General features: G+C 41.2%; 1 protein-coding gene across 1 annotated transcript in view; it reads right to left on the bottom strand.

The window, feature by feature from the left end:
• Positions 1-1261: 1261 nt before the first annotated feature.
• Positions 1262-14854, bottom strand: part of LOC131479014 (uncharacterized) — an 18478-nt gene continuing 4885 nt past the window's right edge. The window contains exons 5-9 of the mRNA XM_058659661.1: positions 12959-13032; positions 9212-9443; positions 5199-5246; positions 3541-3646; positions 1262-1341 (exon numbers count right to left, since the gene is read on the bottom strand). Coding sequence (XP_058515644.1) covers positions 1262-1341; positions 3541-3646; positions 5199-5246; positions 9212-9443; positions 12959-13032 — 540 coding nt within the window. The remainder of the gene's footprint in view (positions 1342-3540; positions 3647-5198; positions 5247-9211; positions 9444-12958; positions 13033-14854) is intronic.

The following is a 14854-nucleotide window of genomic DNA, read 5'->3' as shown; positions in this document are numbered from 1 at the left end:
CTAGATTGCAATGGCGGTAGAAGTTGCATTCACGGTGGCCAAGCGGCCGCTGCAGCAGAGAAACTGTCACCCAGCAGAACGCCTTGTTGTCGTTGCACTCTACCTAATAGTTCTAGATGATATCACCAAGCGTTAGTAGTGTACCGCGCATAGGTGTCGTTTTCAATATGGGCTTTGTTGTCAAGGAGGGTAGACACAGGCGTCGGTGAGGTGACAGAATGACAAGAACTGTTGCAGGTGAAACGAACAACTATTAGAAGAAAGCTGCTGCATGCCTCTAGAAGGACTGTAGGACGCCCTAGGGGACAACTCTAGTTAAGCATATAACGGCTTAACTAGATCGAAGTTCTCCGTACGCAAAGCAGAGAGTTCATGCTAGACTAGGCTACAGTGTATGCTTGAAGGTCGTCTATTTAGACGTGAGGTGAGTGAACACCTTAGCTCGAACGCTTAAACGTGGTTTATAAACGTGTATACAAAATTGTTGTTGGACGGTGGACAATCTGTACATGGTGTGCAAGTGTGCATGCTGGATTGTAGCTGGACGGTCGGCCGAGGGAAATTCGTCTTAGGCTGAAAGGTAGGGATTTCCGTGTCTCTGCACGATGGCTCGCTCGGGGTAAATGTATCTCTTTTATCGTCCTGTTTGTAGAATATGCGGGAAGGCCTACGAGAAGTTTTACTCTCGTTTAATTCAGACTTTGGGTTAGTGAATCGCAGGAATTCGCCTGTGCATGTCACTTCTTAGACGCGATTTAGCGCTTTCTCTTATGTTCCTGCGTTTAACAAGGGACTAGGCTTATAGTTTCCGTACTCCCGGAGTTGAGCTCTGCACTCGGACATACCAATCCGGATGTGTACATATTTGTAAGCGGGACCGCCTTAAAATAATTGTTCTTTGTGCAGTTTTCTGTTCCATGTGTTCGCGACTCGGTACCAACTCCATACGCTCTGCATTGCATGCGACGTGTAGGTAGCAAGAATCGCGAACGCACGCATACGTACGTACCGTGTAAATTGTAACAGGCTGTGGATCCATCGTTTAGCTGGCGCCTGCCTGGCACCAAAAGTGCAGCAACTAAGCTGACATCCTCCAGGGTATCTTCTCAGTCGCGGCCGAGGCGTTACATAGCAGTGTCTCTTACCCTCATGCAGTCACATCGCTTGTTCCCCTCCCTGCCTCCCATTATGGTTTATCGAAGCGGGATGTGGCCGCGCAACTATACAATCGTTGTGCCAAGGAAGCATCACAGTGCTTGTCTCAAAGCACTCCATTTTCGTGACAATAATCGTGCTCTTCAGTGTGGAAGGCACAATATGGCGGCGGCGCGCGCTGAACAGCTGATGAGAAAGCGCAAGTTCTTGTAGTGTTGGACGCATTTCAGCTGCATACTAGCAGAGCTTAGGGAACAGCAGCACGGTGTGGAGTGTACGCATCGGCCACTTTTGGCTGACTTGGAGTAGATGTTTTTTACGAAGTCGCGTACAAGATACAGGGGGCGGTAAGTTGCACTTGTTGTTCATGATCGTAATCTGCTTTCACGCAACAGAGACTGGCAACGCCCGTGCACGCTTTCGAGCAAGTTTATATCGTATAAGCCCAAAAGACCCAAAAAGACCCCACCGCTTGAAAAATACGCGCCCTTTACGTGGAGTAGGGGATCTGCCAGTAGGGTGAGCGCATGCAGTAGGGCTGCAGAAGTCTACTAGAGTATCGTAGCGGTGAAGGTGAGACAGACTTTAAGGTCGCTTCGATCAAGCGATACAAGCGCACTGTCAAAGTGCGAGGCGGCTACGCTTGCGCTGCAGCAAAGTAGGGCCCGCGTCTATTGTATTGACGTACGACAGCTGCTACTTTACTATCTGCAGGTCAGCTGCAAGGTCATGGGTACCTTTTCCCCCAGCACGCACAAACATACACACACACACATCTACAGCCAGTATCCTTTCAAATTCGCAGCGCTCGCACCTCGTGGCGCGTACCGGATTAAGGAGAACGTAACTCGTGTGCGTTTCTGCACTCAAGCATACGGATCTGACGGAGTGCTGCACAGATTAGAGTGTTTCCGCCGCATGCAGGCTGGAGAGTGAATAGTTGTCGCTTGGAGGCGGTGGTACACATCTGAAGACGGAGGTCATGCGACTCTAAGGCAGTAGCATGGTCGGGTCCGCTCAGACAGGCGCGTGCGTATGTGCACTCTGGTGCCAAGCTTTTGTGCGTGCGGAACGCCGTTTTTTCTCCACCACGCACGTGCCACCTAGGCGCGTCCTCTGGTTACGCAAACATAAAAAAGCCTTTTGGCTGTACTAACTTCAGACTGATTAAGAGCGCTCAGGCGCACTCACGCTGTTGCCTGCTGCGCACCGACGCACGCAGAAATAGAACAACGGCCGCGAGCGCTCTTTGCCAGTAGTCACAGTCTATGCGTGTGTGCGCGGTGTGCCTGGATGCATACGTGCCCACACGTGTACATTTTAAGACAAACGCTTTCGTATCAGTAGTCCTCCATGGCACGGGCAACATGGACAGCGTTTTCTCGTGAGCAAAGAAGGTACTCATCTTCCGGCAGCAGATACGCACAACCGCCCGTCAACGGCTGTAGACGCGTAATCGCTTGTAGTTTTCCATAAACGCACGGTACACTTGCGTACTAGAAAAAGAGTGGCAGCACCGGCAGCTCCTTTCTGGCCGTAGTATATGTTGGACTCGTATGCAGGAAGCAACAACGCGCATAAGCGGGTGAATCGTTGGACAGCGGGACTTACACGCTAACACTCCACATATGCGTATAACTGTATGTATATGACGAACCCTCGTTGTGTACGTATATGTATACATATATATACGTTTCAGTATATATATATATATATGTATTTATGAAGACAACTGGCTCTTCGTGTGCAGGAAGCAACAACGCGCATAAGCGGGTGAATCGTTGGACAGCGGGACTTACACGCTAACACTCCACATATGCGTATAACTGTATGTATATGACGAACCCTCGTTGTGTACGTATATGTATACATATATATACGTTTCAGTATATATATATATGTATTTATGAAGACAACTGGCTCTTCGTGTGCAGGAAGCAACAACGCGCATAAGCGGGTGAATCGTTGGACAGCGGGATTTACACGCTAACACTCCACATATGCGTATAACTGTATGTATATGACGAACCCTCGTTGTGTACGTATATGTATACATATATATATGTTTCAGTATATAATTATATGTATTTATGAAGACAACTGGCTCTTCGCGGTATGAAACTGGGTTGCGCCTCGCTGTTGGTGCAGCTGATGCCGCTGCTCCTGCTGCTGGTGGTGCCAACGGCGACTGCGCGGAGTGAATCATACTTGCTATTAGTGATACGGTCGCGCTGAGTCTGGTGTACTGTAGAACTGAACACAGGGTTTCAGGTCGCTGCGCGCTCTGGGAAAAGCGTGCTTCCGGTGTTGCTGGGTCTGCACAGGCATGTGTTGCTGCGCATTCCTCATGTCCTGGCGTTCATTCATTTGCAGCAGCAGTACTACCTGGTGGGGGTAGTGAGTATAACTCTCGCACTGATCTTTTACCGTGCTGCTTGTAGCGTTCAAATTCACGCAGCAGCGAGGGAAATGTGATGCCGTCATCGATGCTCTGCATAGTAAAAATAGAAGGAGGAGGCGCAGGAGGAGCAACACTGCGGATACAGGCGAACGTATGTGCATCTAGCCACCCACCCACTGTAGTTGGGAACGTTGAAAGGATTTTCACAGTCGCTTTAGCACTGATGATACTGCCCCCGGAACGCCGTCGGGTACGAAGCCGCAGCAGCTCACTCAAGTGAAAGCACGTACATGTGCAACAAAGAAGTGGGTGAAATATTTCAAGAAGAGAGAGCGAGGCGCTGCTAAAGAAGTGCCGGCATGTGAATCTTACAGACCGAGTCACAACACAGTTAACGAGAAATGGAAGCCCGTCCGTGTACAGAAGAGAAAAACGACTTGTACAACAAAAATAAGAGAGACGCAGATGCTTTCAACGGAATGTGGGCATATGGTTGTTACACAGAGCTGCAACATAGGCAGTGAGGACTAAGAAAGCAGCAAAAGCACCTTCAATCAGAACGTCAAACAAAAGTATCTATGGCTTCAGCAGAAGCCCCAACCTTTGTTGAAATCTTCAGCAAGAGGACACAGAGCACACTGCAATACTCAAGAAGACATCACCCTGACGGGAGAGCTCGCCTTGCAACATATAGAATAGTACTGATGTGCGTCGAGCAGAGGATGATACGCTATAACAGCAGCACGCCGCATGTGCATCCACCCCCGTTGAAAGGTGGCACCCAACACACACAATGCACAAAGAGATCACAAAAATACGTGAATATCTCTGAACCATCCACACATATACATATGTATGTCTATATGTGCAGTTAGGTATATGTACTTGAGAAACGCTAGGCGTGGACCAACGTTGAGCGCGGCAGCGACGTGGTGATAGACGCAACGGTGGAGTGAATCACGCAAACACACGCAGACACAACGACATACACACGCACGCATATACACACACACACACACGCAGACACACGCACACACATACTCAGACGACCAGGGCATGTGATGTGCACAGACATTCGAACACTTGCCCCTCACTCACTTGACCATTTCTCTTTCATGTGCACACAACACACAGAGACTCACACACATATACAGTGGCTTGCTGCACATAACAATACGCATCAATATCATCAAGCGTGCAAGCCAAAATAGGGAAACATATGAGCCTACACATTGTATAAGCTTTATACATAAGTGGATACTTGAGGCGGGGATACACATATATATGTAGATATATATATAAAACTATATATATAAATATCTCTCTCTTTCTATATGTATGTGTGCATCAGGCCAGATATATAGATATATATATATATATGTAACAAGATAGGCAGTAATACTGTTATACACTACTATTATTCGAAGGCCTGTAAAGTATAGGGCTGCTCTGGCGATGAGCATATATGTATACAGTAATCTTACTGTTTGCTACGTCAGTGTAGCGTCTGAATGATACTATTTGTAAAATGTCGGAACTAAAAGAGTCCATACAACTTCTGAGGGGGTGGAGAAGGGAAAATAGTACGTGATTGTCAAAGTTCGAAGACTACGTGTTTAGCAGGCCAGAAAAAAAATTTTACCTGGAGTATTTTGTTAACAACAAGGAATGAGTTGGGCGTCGTTTTGTCCTGCAGCAGGTGCAAAAAAGCGAAAAAAGAAATATTTCAATGGACGTTTCACATCATCTAGATCATATAATCTAGAAGCATCCGGTTGGTGATAATGTAGACGAGGATATTACTATCTACAGCAAATATATTTACAAAAATGACATCTACACACATTCAACAGAAAGCGGACAGGATGTTTATTACCGACATGACTATATATATATATATATGCGACAAGGCGCACTTCGAAGAAACTCTGAAGGTGAAGGTCACATATAAGCAGGTATATATATGATTACATATATATATATATATACGTGTATACGCACATATAGGTATATACGTTGGTATACATATAGTATATATATATATAGGTATAGAGAGAAACTTTGAAGGTGAAGGACACATATAAATAGGTATACATAGTTACATATATACGTATATATATACGTATATATGTATATATTATATATGTATGTATATAGGAGTATACATATATATACATATATATAGTATATATATATATGCATGAATATATGGGTATGTATATACGAATAGGTATGGGTGTATATATACAAACAAATATATATATATACATATATACGTACTTATAAAACAGCATGTATAATTATATATATATATATATATGGGACAACATGTAATACGGAGGCACTAGAGAGTTATTGGACTTTACTGCCGTACACACATGATTAAATGTATACATAGATAAGCATGTATGTATGTATATATATAAGTAGAGAGAGAGTAAACTCCATTTCCTTTTCTTATGGAGCATGGTCAGGCTTTGCGAGGCTTTATGTACTTCTGTTCAAGCAAAATTGACCTGGCCAGCAGCAAGCTCCACCCTGCTTGCATCTGCATCGCGTTTGATGAAGCATAAGGGGAAGGAGCGGAAACGGCCACAACCATGCAGCAACTAAATGCAGCAATTACGGCGCAAAGAAAACGTAGCCTTCATGACTTCGACTTCCTTCGCCCGTGAACACAGACGCACACAAAGAAACGAAGTATAACGAAAATGCTAAGGCCTGCAGCGGGCAGTCGGCACATACGTGCACACAGACACAGACTCAGACAGACAGACAGACAGACACACACACAGACACAGACATAGAGAGGCAGACTACACACACACACACACCCCACCAATCAACACACACACGCACATGTACATGAGAAAGTTCATATGAATCGGACGAAATCAAAGTATTATCTTCCATACACCCGCTGCACAGTCTTGGTTATACACAAGTGAAACGGCATACGACAGTACAGGCCCCATTCCCTGTAAAAGAGCACTCTCTGTCACATTTCTACTTGCATGTACGCATACACTCCTAGCGCAGAAAAAGGTTTTACCTACACGTATTTATATATATATATATATATATATACATTCGTAGAATTATCAATAGATATATAGGTATACATATATGAGTATATATACATACATAAGTATATATATAAGTATGTATATAGTTTTATACAGGTAATATATACATATGGTGGATATATACATATATATATATATATACAGTACTCTACATGGTACAGCCACCGTTGCCTGTGGGGACACACGTGAACCGCAAAGAGTATTACATATATGTGCATATATATGCACATATAATCATATATACGTATATTTATATATATATATATAGTTGTGTCTGGTAGACCGACACTCGCATCTGAGTCGTACTCACACCTGCCACGTACCCCTTACAACTACATACACGTACGCATGTATATATATATATATATATGTGTATGTAGATATATACCTATGTAGATATATATATATATATCTATAGGCATGCTGGATTGTATGTGCGCATAGAGTTGTGCATGGCGTACCCACATTGATTTTAAGTATAGGCAGTTATTAGTTCACATGATATGATACAACGCATATGGGTTTAACTCAGTAAAGATGTAATGCAGTTCGGACAAGAAAGTCTTGTATATGTATTACTGCATGGAATGTGTGAGTATATGATGTGAGAGTGTGTGGGCATGTGTGTATATCTGTGGGCATGTGTTTTCTGACAACGTGTGTCTGCGTGTACGTATATGCGTATATAAGTGTAAGTGTGTGTATGTGCGTCAGTGTATGTGTGTATGTCATACTGTGGTGTGTGTGTGTGTGTGTGTGTGTGTGTGTGTGTGACTATGTCTGTAAAATGGCTGTGTGTGTGTACGTGTGGGGAAGTAATATAATGTCTGCAGCATCTACTTTCGCTATTGCGACCTCTACGTTGGTGCTGTGTGCGCATATGCTACTCGTCTGCGCGCTGCCAATGCTCTTTGAAGTTGCCCCTAATGCACTAACAGCCTGGACATATACCACCAAGTGTAGGTACGAAGTGCCTGTAGTTTCTGCAGTGCACATATAACAAATCATCGCGTGTATGTAGGAAGTGCCTGTATATATTCTGCAGTGCATATAATATATTCTGCAGTGCATATATAACAGACCATGGCATGTATGTAGGAAGTGCCTGTATGTTCCGCAGCGCATATATAACAGACCATCGCATGCATGTAGGAAGTGCCTGTATATATTCTGCAGTGCATATAAATATATTCTGCAGTGCATATATAACAGACCACCGCGTGTATATGGGAAGTGCGTGTATATCCTGCAGTGCGCGTCAGCAACCAACACGTTTATGGAATTATTTGTATATTATGCAGTGCATGCAATATGCCGCCGCGTGTATGTGAGCCCCCCAACTGCCTGTACGTGTATTTGCAGCGCTTGGGAGATCATTTGTCTGTATGTATTATTACACCATTCGTGTGCATTAGAACTGCTGGTGCTCGTGCCGCTGCTGCTGCTGCTGCTCCTGGTGCTACTGCTGCTGCTCGTGGTGCTGCTGCGCTTAGGGAAGAGAGGGTCTTCCGTGCAGATAGTGGCAGAGACGTTCATGATAGAAAAGCGCGGTCTTTCTGAATACTTAGAAAAGGTCTCTAGAACGGAAGAGGGAGCACTATGTTCTCTACAAAGAAATCTCCGATATAAAAACGTCTCTATACTGCGTATGACCAGTACAAACAGGTGGGTTGTATATAGAAGAGGTCTCGTATGATAGAGACAAGAGGTCTATAATACAAAGAGAAGGACTTCACTACGTAGTATATGTCTCTCATAATTGAAAGGGGTCAGAATACAAAGATGAGGTATCGTACGCTTAGAAGACATATATCAAGCAAAGAAAGGAGCTACTGAATACGAGAAAGTCTTTTAATGTATGTTAATTGCAAGAAAAGGTCTCTAAAAGGAAGCAGAGGTCTCCGATACAGAAAACAAGTCTTGTATGTATGGAAGAGGTATATATGACGAAGCGGTCTTCGATGTATGTGTGATATGCAGAGAAGAAGTTTCTAATACAGAGACGAGGTATAGCATCCATAATACAGGTATGTAGTGCACAGAGATCTTCGATGTATACGTCACACACGAAGAAAAAGTCTGTAATATATAAAGTAGCAGCCTCCAGTATAGAAACAAGGGTTGAAATGTGTATATGTGTCTTAGAGTTCTCGGATATGAGAAAGAGGCTTCGAGTATAGAGAGACACGGCTGTAAACTAGATATGGACATGTCAGACACTAAGAAGAGGTCTCTAATATAGAGACAGAATGAGTCTCCTGTAATCCACACGAGAACACGACGTCTGTACAATACAAGATCTGGGTCTCCAATGGAAGAAGGAACTCTCTGTACTAAAAGAAAAGAAGAGGTCTTTCGAATGGGTATATCTGTAAAGCAAAGAAGAAGAAGCGCTCTCGAAGATACACCAAGATGAGGCCTATACTCTCTCTCCCCGTCTCTCTCTCTCGCTTACTCGCTCTCTCTCTCTCGTATTCTTTCTCTCTCGCTTACTCTCTCTCTCTCATTCTCTCTCTCTCTCTCTATTTATAGGAGAATCATGTCATACTAGACTAGAGCAGGAGCGTACCGTACGAAAGCGCTCAACAACCCATCCGCCTTCTTTCCAGGTGCCATTCTCCAAATCGTAGAAGGGCTTCGGGCCATTCATTTTCTCCCATTCGATGAGTCGACGCGCAAACTCTTTATCCCCTCTCGCACCTCCTCCTCCTCCGCCTGTTTTTAATGACGGGATGTATGTATACACTGGAGCAGCCGGGTGCCAGTAACACTCGACTACCATGCCACCTAGTCGTGAGCGACTGCTGCTGGAGGGAGAAAGAGAAAGGAATAAAGACTGAGACACGAAGAGCCGTTGAAAACAGAGGAGAAGAGAACACGAAGAGAACGTTTCCACCAGCAGTCACAAGACGCCAGAAGGAGAGGAAGAAGAAGAAACAGAAAACTAGAACACACACTCACATTTATACACAATATACATATATATACACATATATGTATGCGTGTTACATACACACACACACGTAGACAGATTTACATATACACATATATTTATATGGATCTCAGTAAGAGTAAGCAGTAGCTAGAAGAGGGAAATAGATACATATACATCAGCAACAGTATAAAGGGAAAGCGAAAGGAAAGCGAAGAAACATTTCCTTTTTAGTATTCCTCTTCCTCTTCTTCTTCTTACATCAAGAAGAGTAAGCCTTACCAAGACGAACAGAACGATACACACATCAGCGGTCATAAAAAGAATAGAGAAAACACAATTTCCTCTCTACCATTATTACTCATCTTTATAGTATTGTTTTCACTACTGTTTAGAGCACTATTCATATGCTCATATATATATATATATATATATATATGTGTATATGTATATATATATATGTATATGTATATTTATATGCGCAGCAACATACGCTCGAGGAAGCACGATAAATAATAATCAAGAGAAGGATACAGTAAAAAAAACTCTTTTCTCTCAATTTTATCAGTACCCTTCGTACTATCATACAATCATACCGTCAACCCTTCACAACTACTTTTGTTCACATAAATATTGCGACCATACATATATATATAGTATATAAGTATACAAATATTATATATGTACACATATATGGATATATAATATGTATATATATATGTATATTATATATATATATATATATATTGCATACGCACAGATAATGTACAGCTGCCACCACATACACATATCGATGTGTTTTTCACTTCTTTGAAACACCTGCCACATACATCTACACAGAGCAGGTCCAATGTAAATGAAGAGTGAGAGTTACAATCATGTTCTTCACACAATGACGTAGTCATCATACCGTTTTTATTGAACTCAGAGAAAGTTATATTATTACCCTCAACTATATATAAGAGTTACTATAAGACATATGTGTATACGTGACTATCAGCAACAGTAATATTAGTGTTACTATAAGACATATGTGTATATATTATATCCAGCAACAGTAATATTAGTGTCACTGTAAGACATATGTGTATATGATTATTAGCAACAATATTATGACAGTTACTAGAAGGCATATGTGTATGCTATTGCCCTCAACAACATTATAGGAGTTACTATAAGGCATATGTGTATAAGTTATTACCAGCAACAGTATTATACGTGTTACTAGAAGACATATGTGTATATATCACTGCCAGCAACAGTATTATACGTGTTACTAGAAGACATATGTGTATATATCACTGCCAGCTACAGTATTATGAGGGTTACTATAGGACATAAGTGGATATTAATACGAGCAACAATTTCATGAAAGTTACTGTGGGACAACATGTACGTATATTATTACCAGTAGCAATAATAATAAGAATTTTAATCATCACCACTGCATTACCCCCTTTCGAAACCTTTTTTCAAACGAAAAAGGTGGGGTGTCTTTATGGTAATACCATTGAAAGACAACAAAAGCAGACACCACATATGAAGAGAAACAGTATTATTACACGTTATTTACACTACCACCAATACCATCATCATCACGAGCACAACCACCACAAGCGAGTAGTGAGCGACACATTTACATTACCGCACAGAAGCGTGAGGCTCACCTCTACTAAGGTTTTGTATATATATATACGTTCTTTTCACTATATAGATAGGTACTCACAGACACACACACATATACGTACCCGCAGATCTTCAGTTTCTTTACATGAACCAGGCTACCTACCACCAAGCATATCTATCTCTCTCTACATATATGTATATATATGCATGCATTTAGTATTTCTGAATAATTTATCAGACACATGTAACATCAGAACAGCACAGCGACATTATTACTTCACACCTGTTATGCTATGAATTGCCTATCACCTCTTGAAGGTGTACTACTGTATACATGTATGTATATATATATATAAAAGTGTACATAGATAATTATTCTTATAATAGTAAGACAGCGTGGCAACATTGTTTCACACCTGACGTAATATGAAGTATATATCACCTTCTAAGGAGTACTACATACATACACGTATATATACATATATAAATGTTGTGTTCATAGATAATTGATCATATATGTATATGTATATGTATAAATAATAGTACTACGAGGTAGCACCACTACTTCACATGTGAAGGGTGGTAGGTCCTCATAGAGTTCAACAAACACAAACGTGTACTCGTGTGCATATATATCTTCATACATACATATTGGTATAGTATTTACAGATAATCACATACATATATGCAGATGATACGAAAAGCTCGCAGCACGATATTACTTGAGACCTCGTATACAGAGAAAAGTAAATGTATAGTAGCCACATGGAGCACTAGTGCTTCAAGGGTAACTGTGAAGTAGTATTCTGCCCTCCAGGCACTTGGCAGTCGTACAACGTGTGTACATGTAGTAGAAGTATATCTTGCAGTTAGTGAGTGTCCTTCTAACACACACACACACACCCACACATATATATATATATATATATATATGCGTGTTGAGTGCAGTACTCCCTTGTAATAGTAATAGCAGTAGTTTATTGTTGTACTAGTACTAGTATTAGTATTAGTAGTAGTAGCAATAGCTATAATAGCGACCGATGTGAATTATTTATAGACACCGTCAGACACACTACACGTCTTTGTGCGAATCTCTGGCACGTTTACACTACCATTACTTTGTCACTTGGAATATTTACAACAAGTTCGAGTATGCTTTACAATCAATATTTGCTCCTCACACGCATGGTGGGTGCAGGAGTTCCTGCTAGCAGCAATATTAGCACCAGTTCTCGTAGGATTCGTTGCTGTGGCAGTACTACTACTACTGGAGGTAGTAGCAGTACTAGTAGTAGTGGTATTAGTAGTAGTAGTAGCAGTACTGATAGTAGAAGTAGTAGTAGTAGTGGTACCAACAGCAGTACTAGTAGTAGTAGTAGTAGCAGTACTAGTAATAGTAGGAGTACCAGGAGTTCATGCAGTAGTATTCGTACTAGTAGTCGGAGTACTGATACTAGCAGTAGTGATAGTAGTACAAGTCGAGCAGCAGTACTAGTAATAGTAGTACTATTTATGGCACTAGAAGTAGTAGTGGTACTAAGAGTAGTAGCAGTAGCAGTAGCAGTAGTAGTAGTAGTGCTGCCACTTGTAGTAGTAGTACTGGGAGCCAGCAGTGTAGTTTATCAGAGAAGATACGAGACAGCATATATGTATTTGTCTGTGTGTATGGCAACAGCTATTACTATTAAGGGGTGACAAAACGAAGGAGTTCTGGTGCTTGTGCATATGGGTAAAGAGCAGAGAATTCAGCAATCGAACCTGGCAATAGTCAGTAATTCTTTGTACATCTTTCCATACGGTGCGAGGAAATGACCTTTAAATGTTAGTAGCCCCTGCAAAATATACAAACACATCTCTAGATATGTAAATATATATATACACATACACATACAGATATCACACACATATATGTATACATACATGTATGTATACACATATGTATATATATATATATACATACAATCGAGTATTCATGTGCGTACTGGTATCCCTATATAAACATACAGTTTAAGACATAATATATCAGGTAGATATACTTACATGTACACAAGGGGAGTATAAATATACATATACATATATATATATTTATATATGCATATATGTGTTTGTGTACTCAGGTACGTGTATATATATAATATATATATGTATATATCGATATATCGGGCATATAAACATGCGTACGTGCGGAGATATACGTATATATATATATATTTACAAATGTGTAGTCGAGTGAGTGCAACATTGCGTCAGAAAAAGGCGGCCACTACAGCTACAGTCGACGCAATGTGACAGCAGCAGCTGCGGGTAGAAATATTGCCATGATTGTTTATGACACAGGTAGTGAGAAAAAGTGACTATTAAAACGTATATTATGCACTACACTCGTATATACGCACATTCACCATAGACCAACAACGACTTCTGGAAAAACAGAAATATTGCTAGCTGCTCTGTAGCCCTGGTAGTACATTTGCTACTACTACTACTACTACTACTATTACAACGACTAGTACTATTGCTATTGCTACTATTACTATTACTACTACTATTAGTAGTAGTAATAGTACATGAAGGAAAAGACGTACTGACTCATTTCAATCACACACACACACACAGGAAAACAGCGCTTCACGTGGAGCCCGATTCTATGGGGTTTGCAATGCTATCACGGGGCAAGTGTGTGTGTGTGGTTCTCTGTGTGTGTGTGTGTGTGTGTGTGTGCGTCTGTGTGTGTCTGTGCGTATGTGTCTGTGGATGGGTCTGCAAGTGCAAGTGTATGTCTGTACGCGATTGTATGTACGTGTAGGTGTGTGTCCCCGTGTCTTCAGTCTAACTCAGGGCTGTGTGCAGCTCTTTTCATACAAGAGTACGTATACAAATATACGTATACGTGTGAATATATGTATATGCTTGTATATATATTCCATATATATATATACGAATGTGTATATACGTATATGCGTGTGTATATACGTGTGTGTGTATAGTTGACATGGGTAAGTACGTAGGTAGCCGTTTGCTCTTGATGCACGTGAGACAACGCTAGGATGCAAAGAGCATTGGTATGTCTGCATATGTATGCGTTCTCTCCAGGATCATCTTATCAACACTAACCTTTCTTCTATCTTTTAGAGCGCTTACGTTCACTTAGGAAGGAACAAAGAGAAACGACAAGCTGACAGAATATATATACACCTTCGTGAGAATACGTATATATGTATACATACCTTTTCAAGTGTATAATTATTTTCTCATCTATATAGATACGCTCAAGTATATAGACGCGTTGGAGAGCATACACACTTCCATGTATACAGACACGTTGAACTTCGAAGACACATGTCCACATATATATATATGTACAAATAAACACTTGCAAACGTATGAAGAAGTTAGACCATTTGGACAGTTTCGCATGTACAGACGAACTCGAGTATTTTCGAAAACCTCCACGTATATACACACAGTTCCGAATGTATACACAGTCGTGAGCATACATACACGTAAGTATATATACATACAGATATATGTATATATATATATATAGACAGAGAGTATATACATACATATATGTATAGACACGTTCGAATATGTGGACAATTTGATATATATAGACACTTTCGTGTGTATAGACACTTTCAAGTATATAGACGC

The sequence above is a fragment of the Ochotona princeps genome, unplaced genomic scaffold, assembly GCF_030435755.1.
Source record: "Ochotona princeps isolate mOchPri1 unplaced genomic scaffold, mOchPri1.hap1 HAP1_SCAFFOLD_4223, whole genome shotgun sequence".
NCBI classification, from domain to species: Eukaryota; Metazoa; Chordata; class Mammalia; order Lagomorpha; family Ochotonidae; genus Ochotona; species Ochotona princeps.
This window is presented reverse-complemented; position numbering and strand designations above follow the sequence as displayed.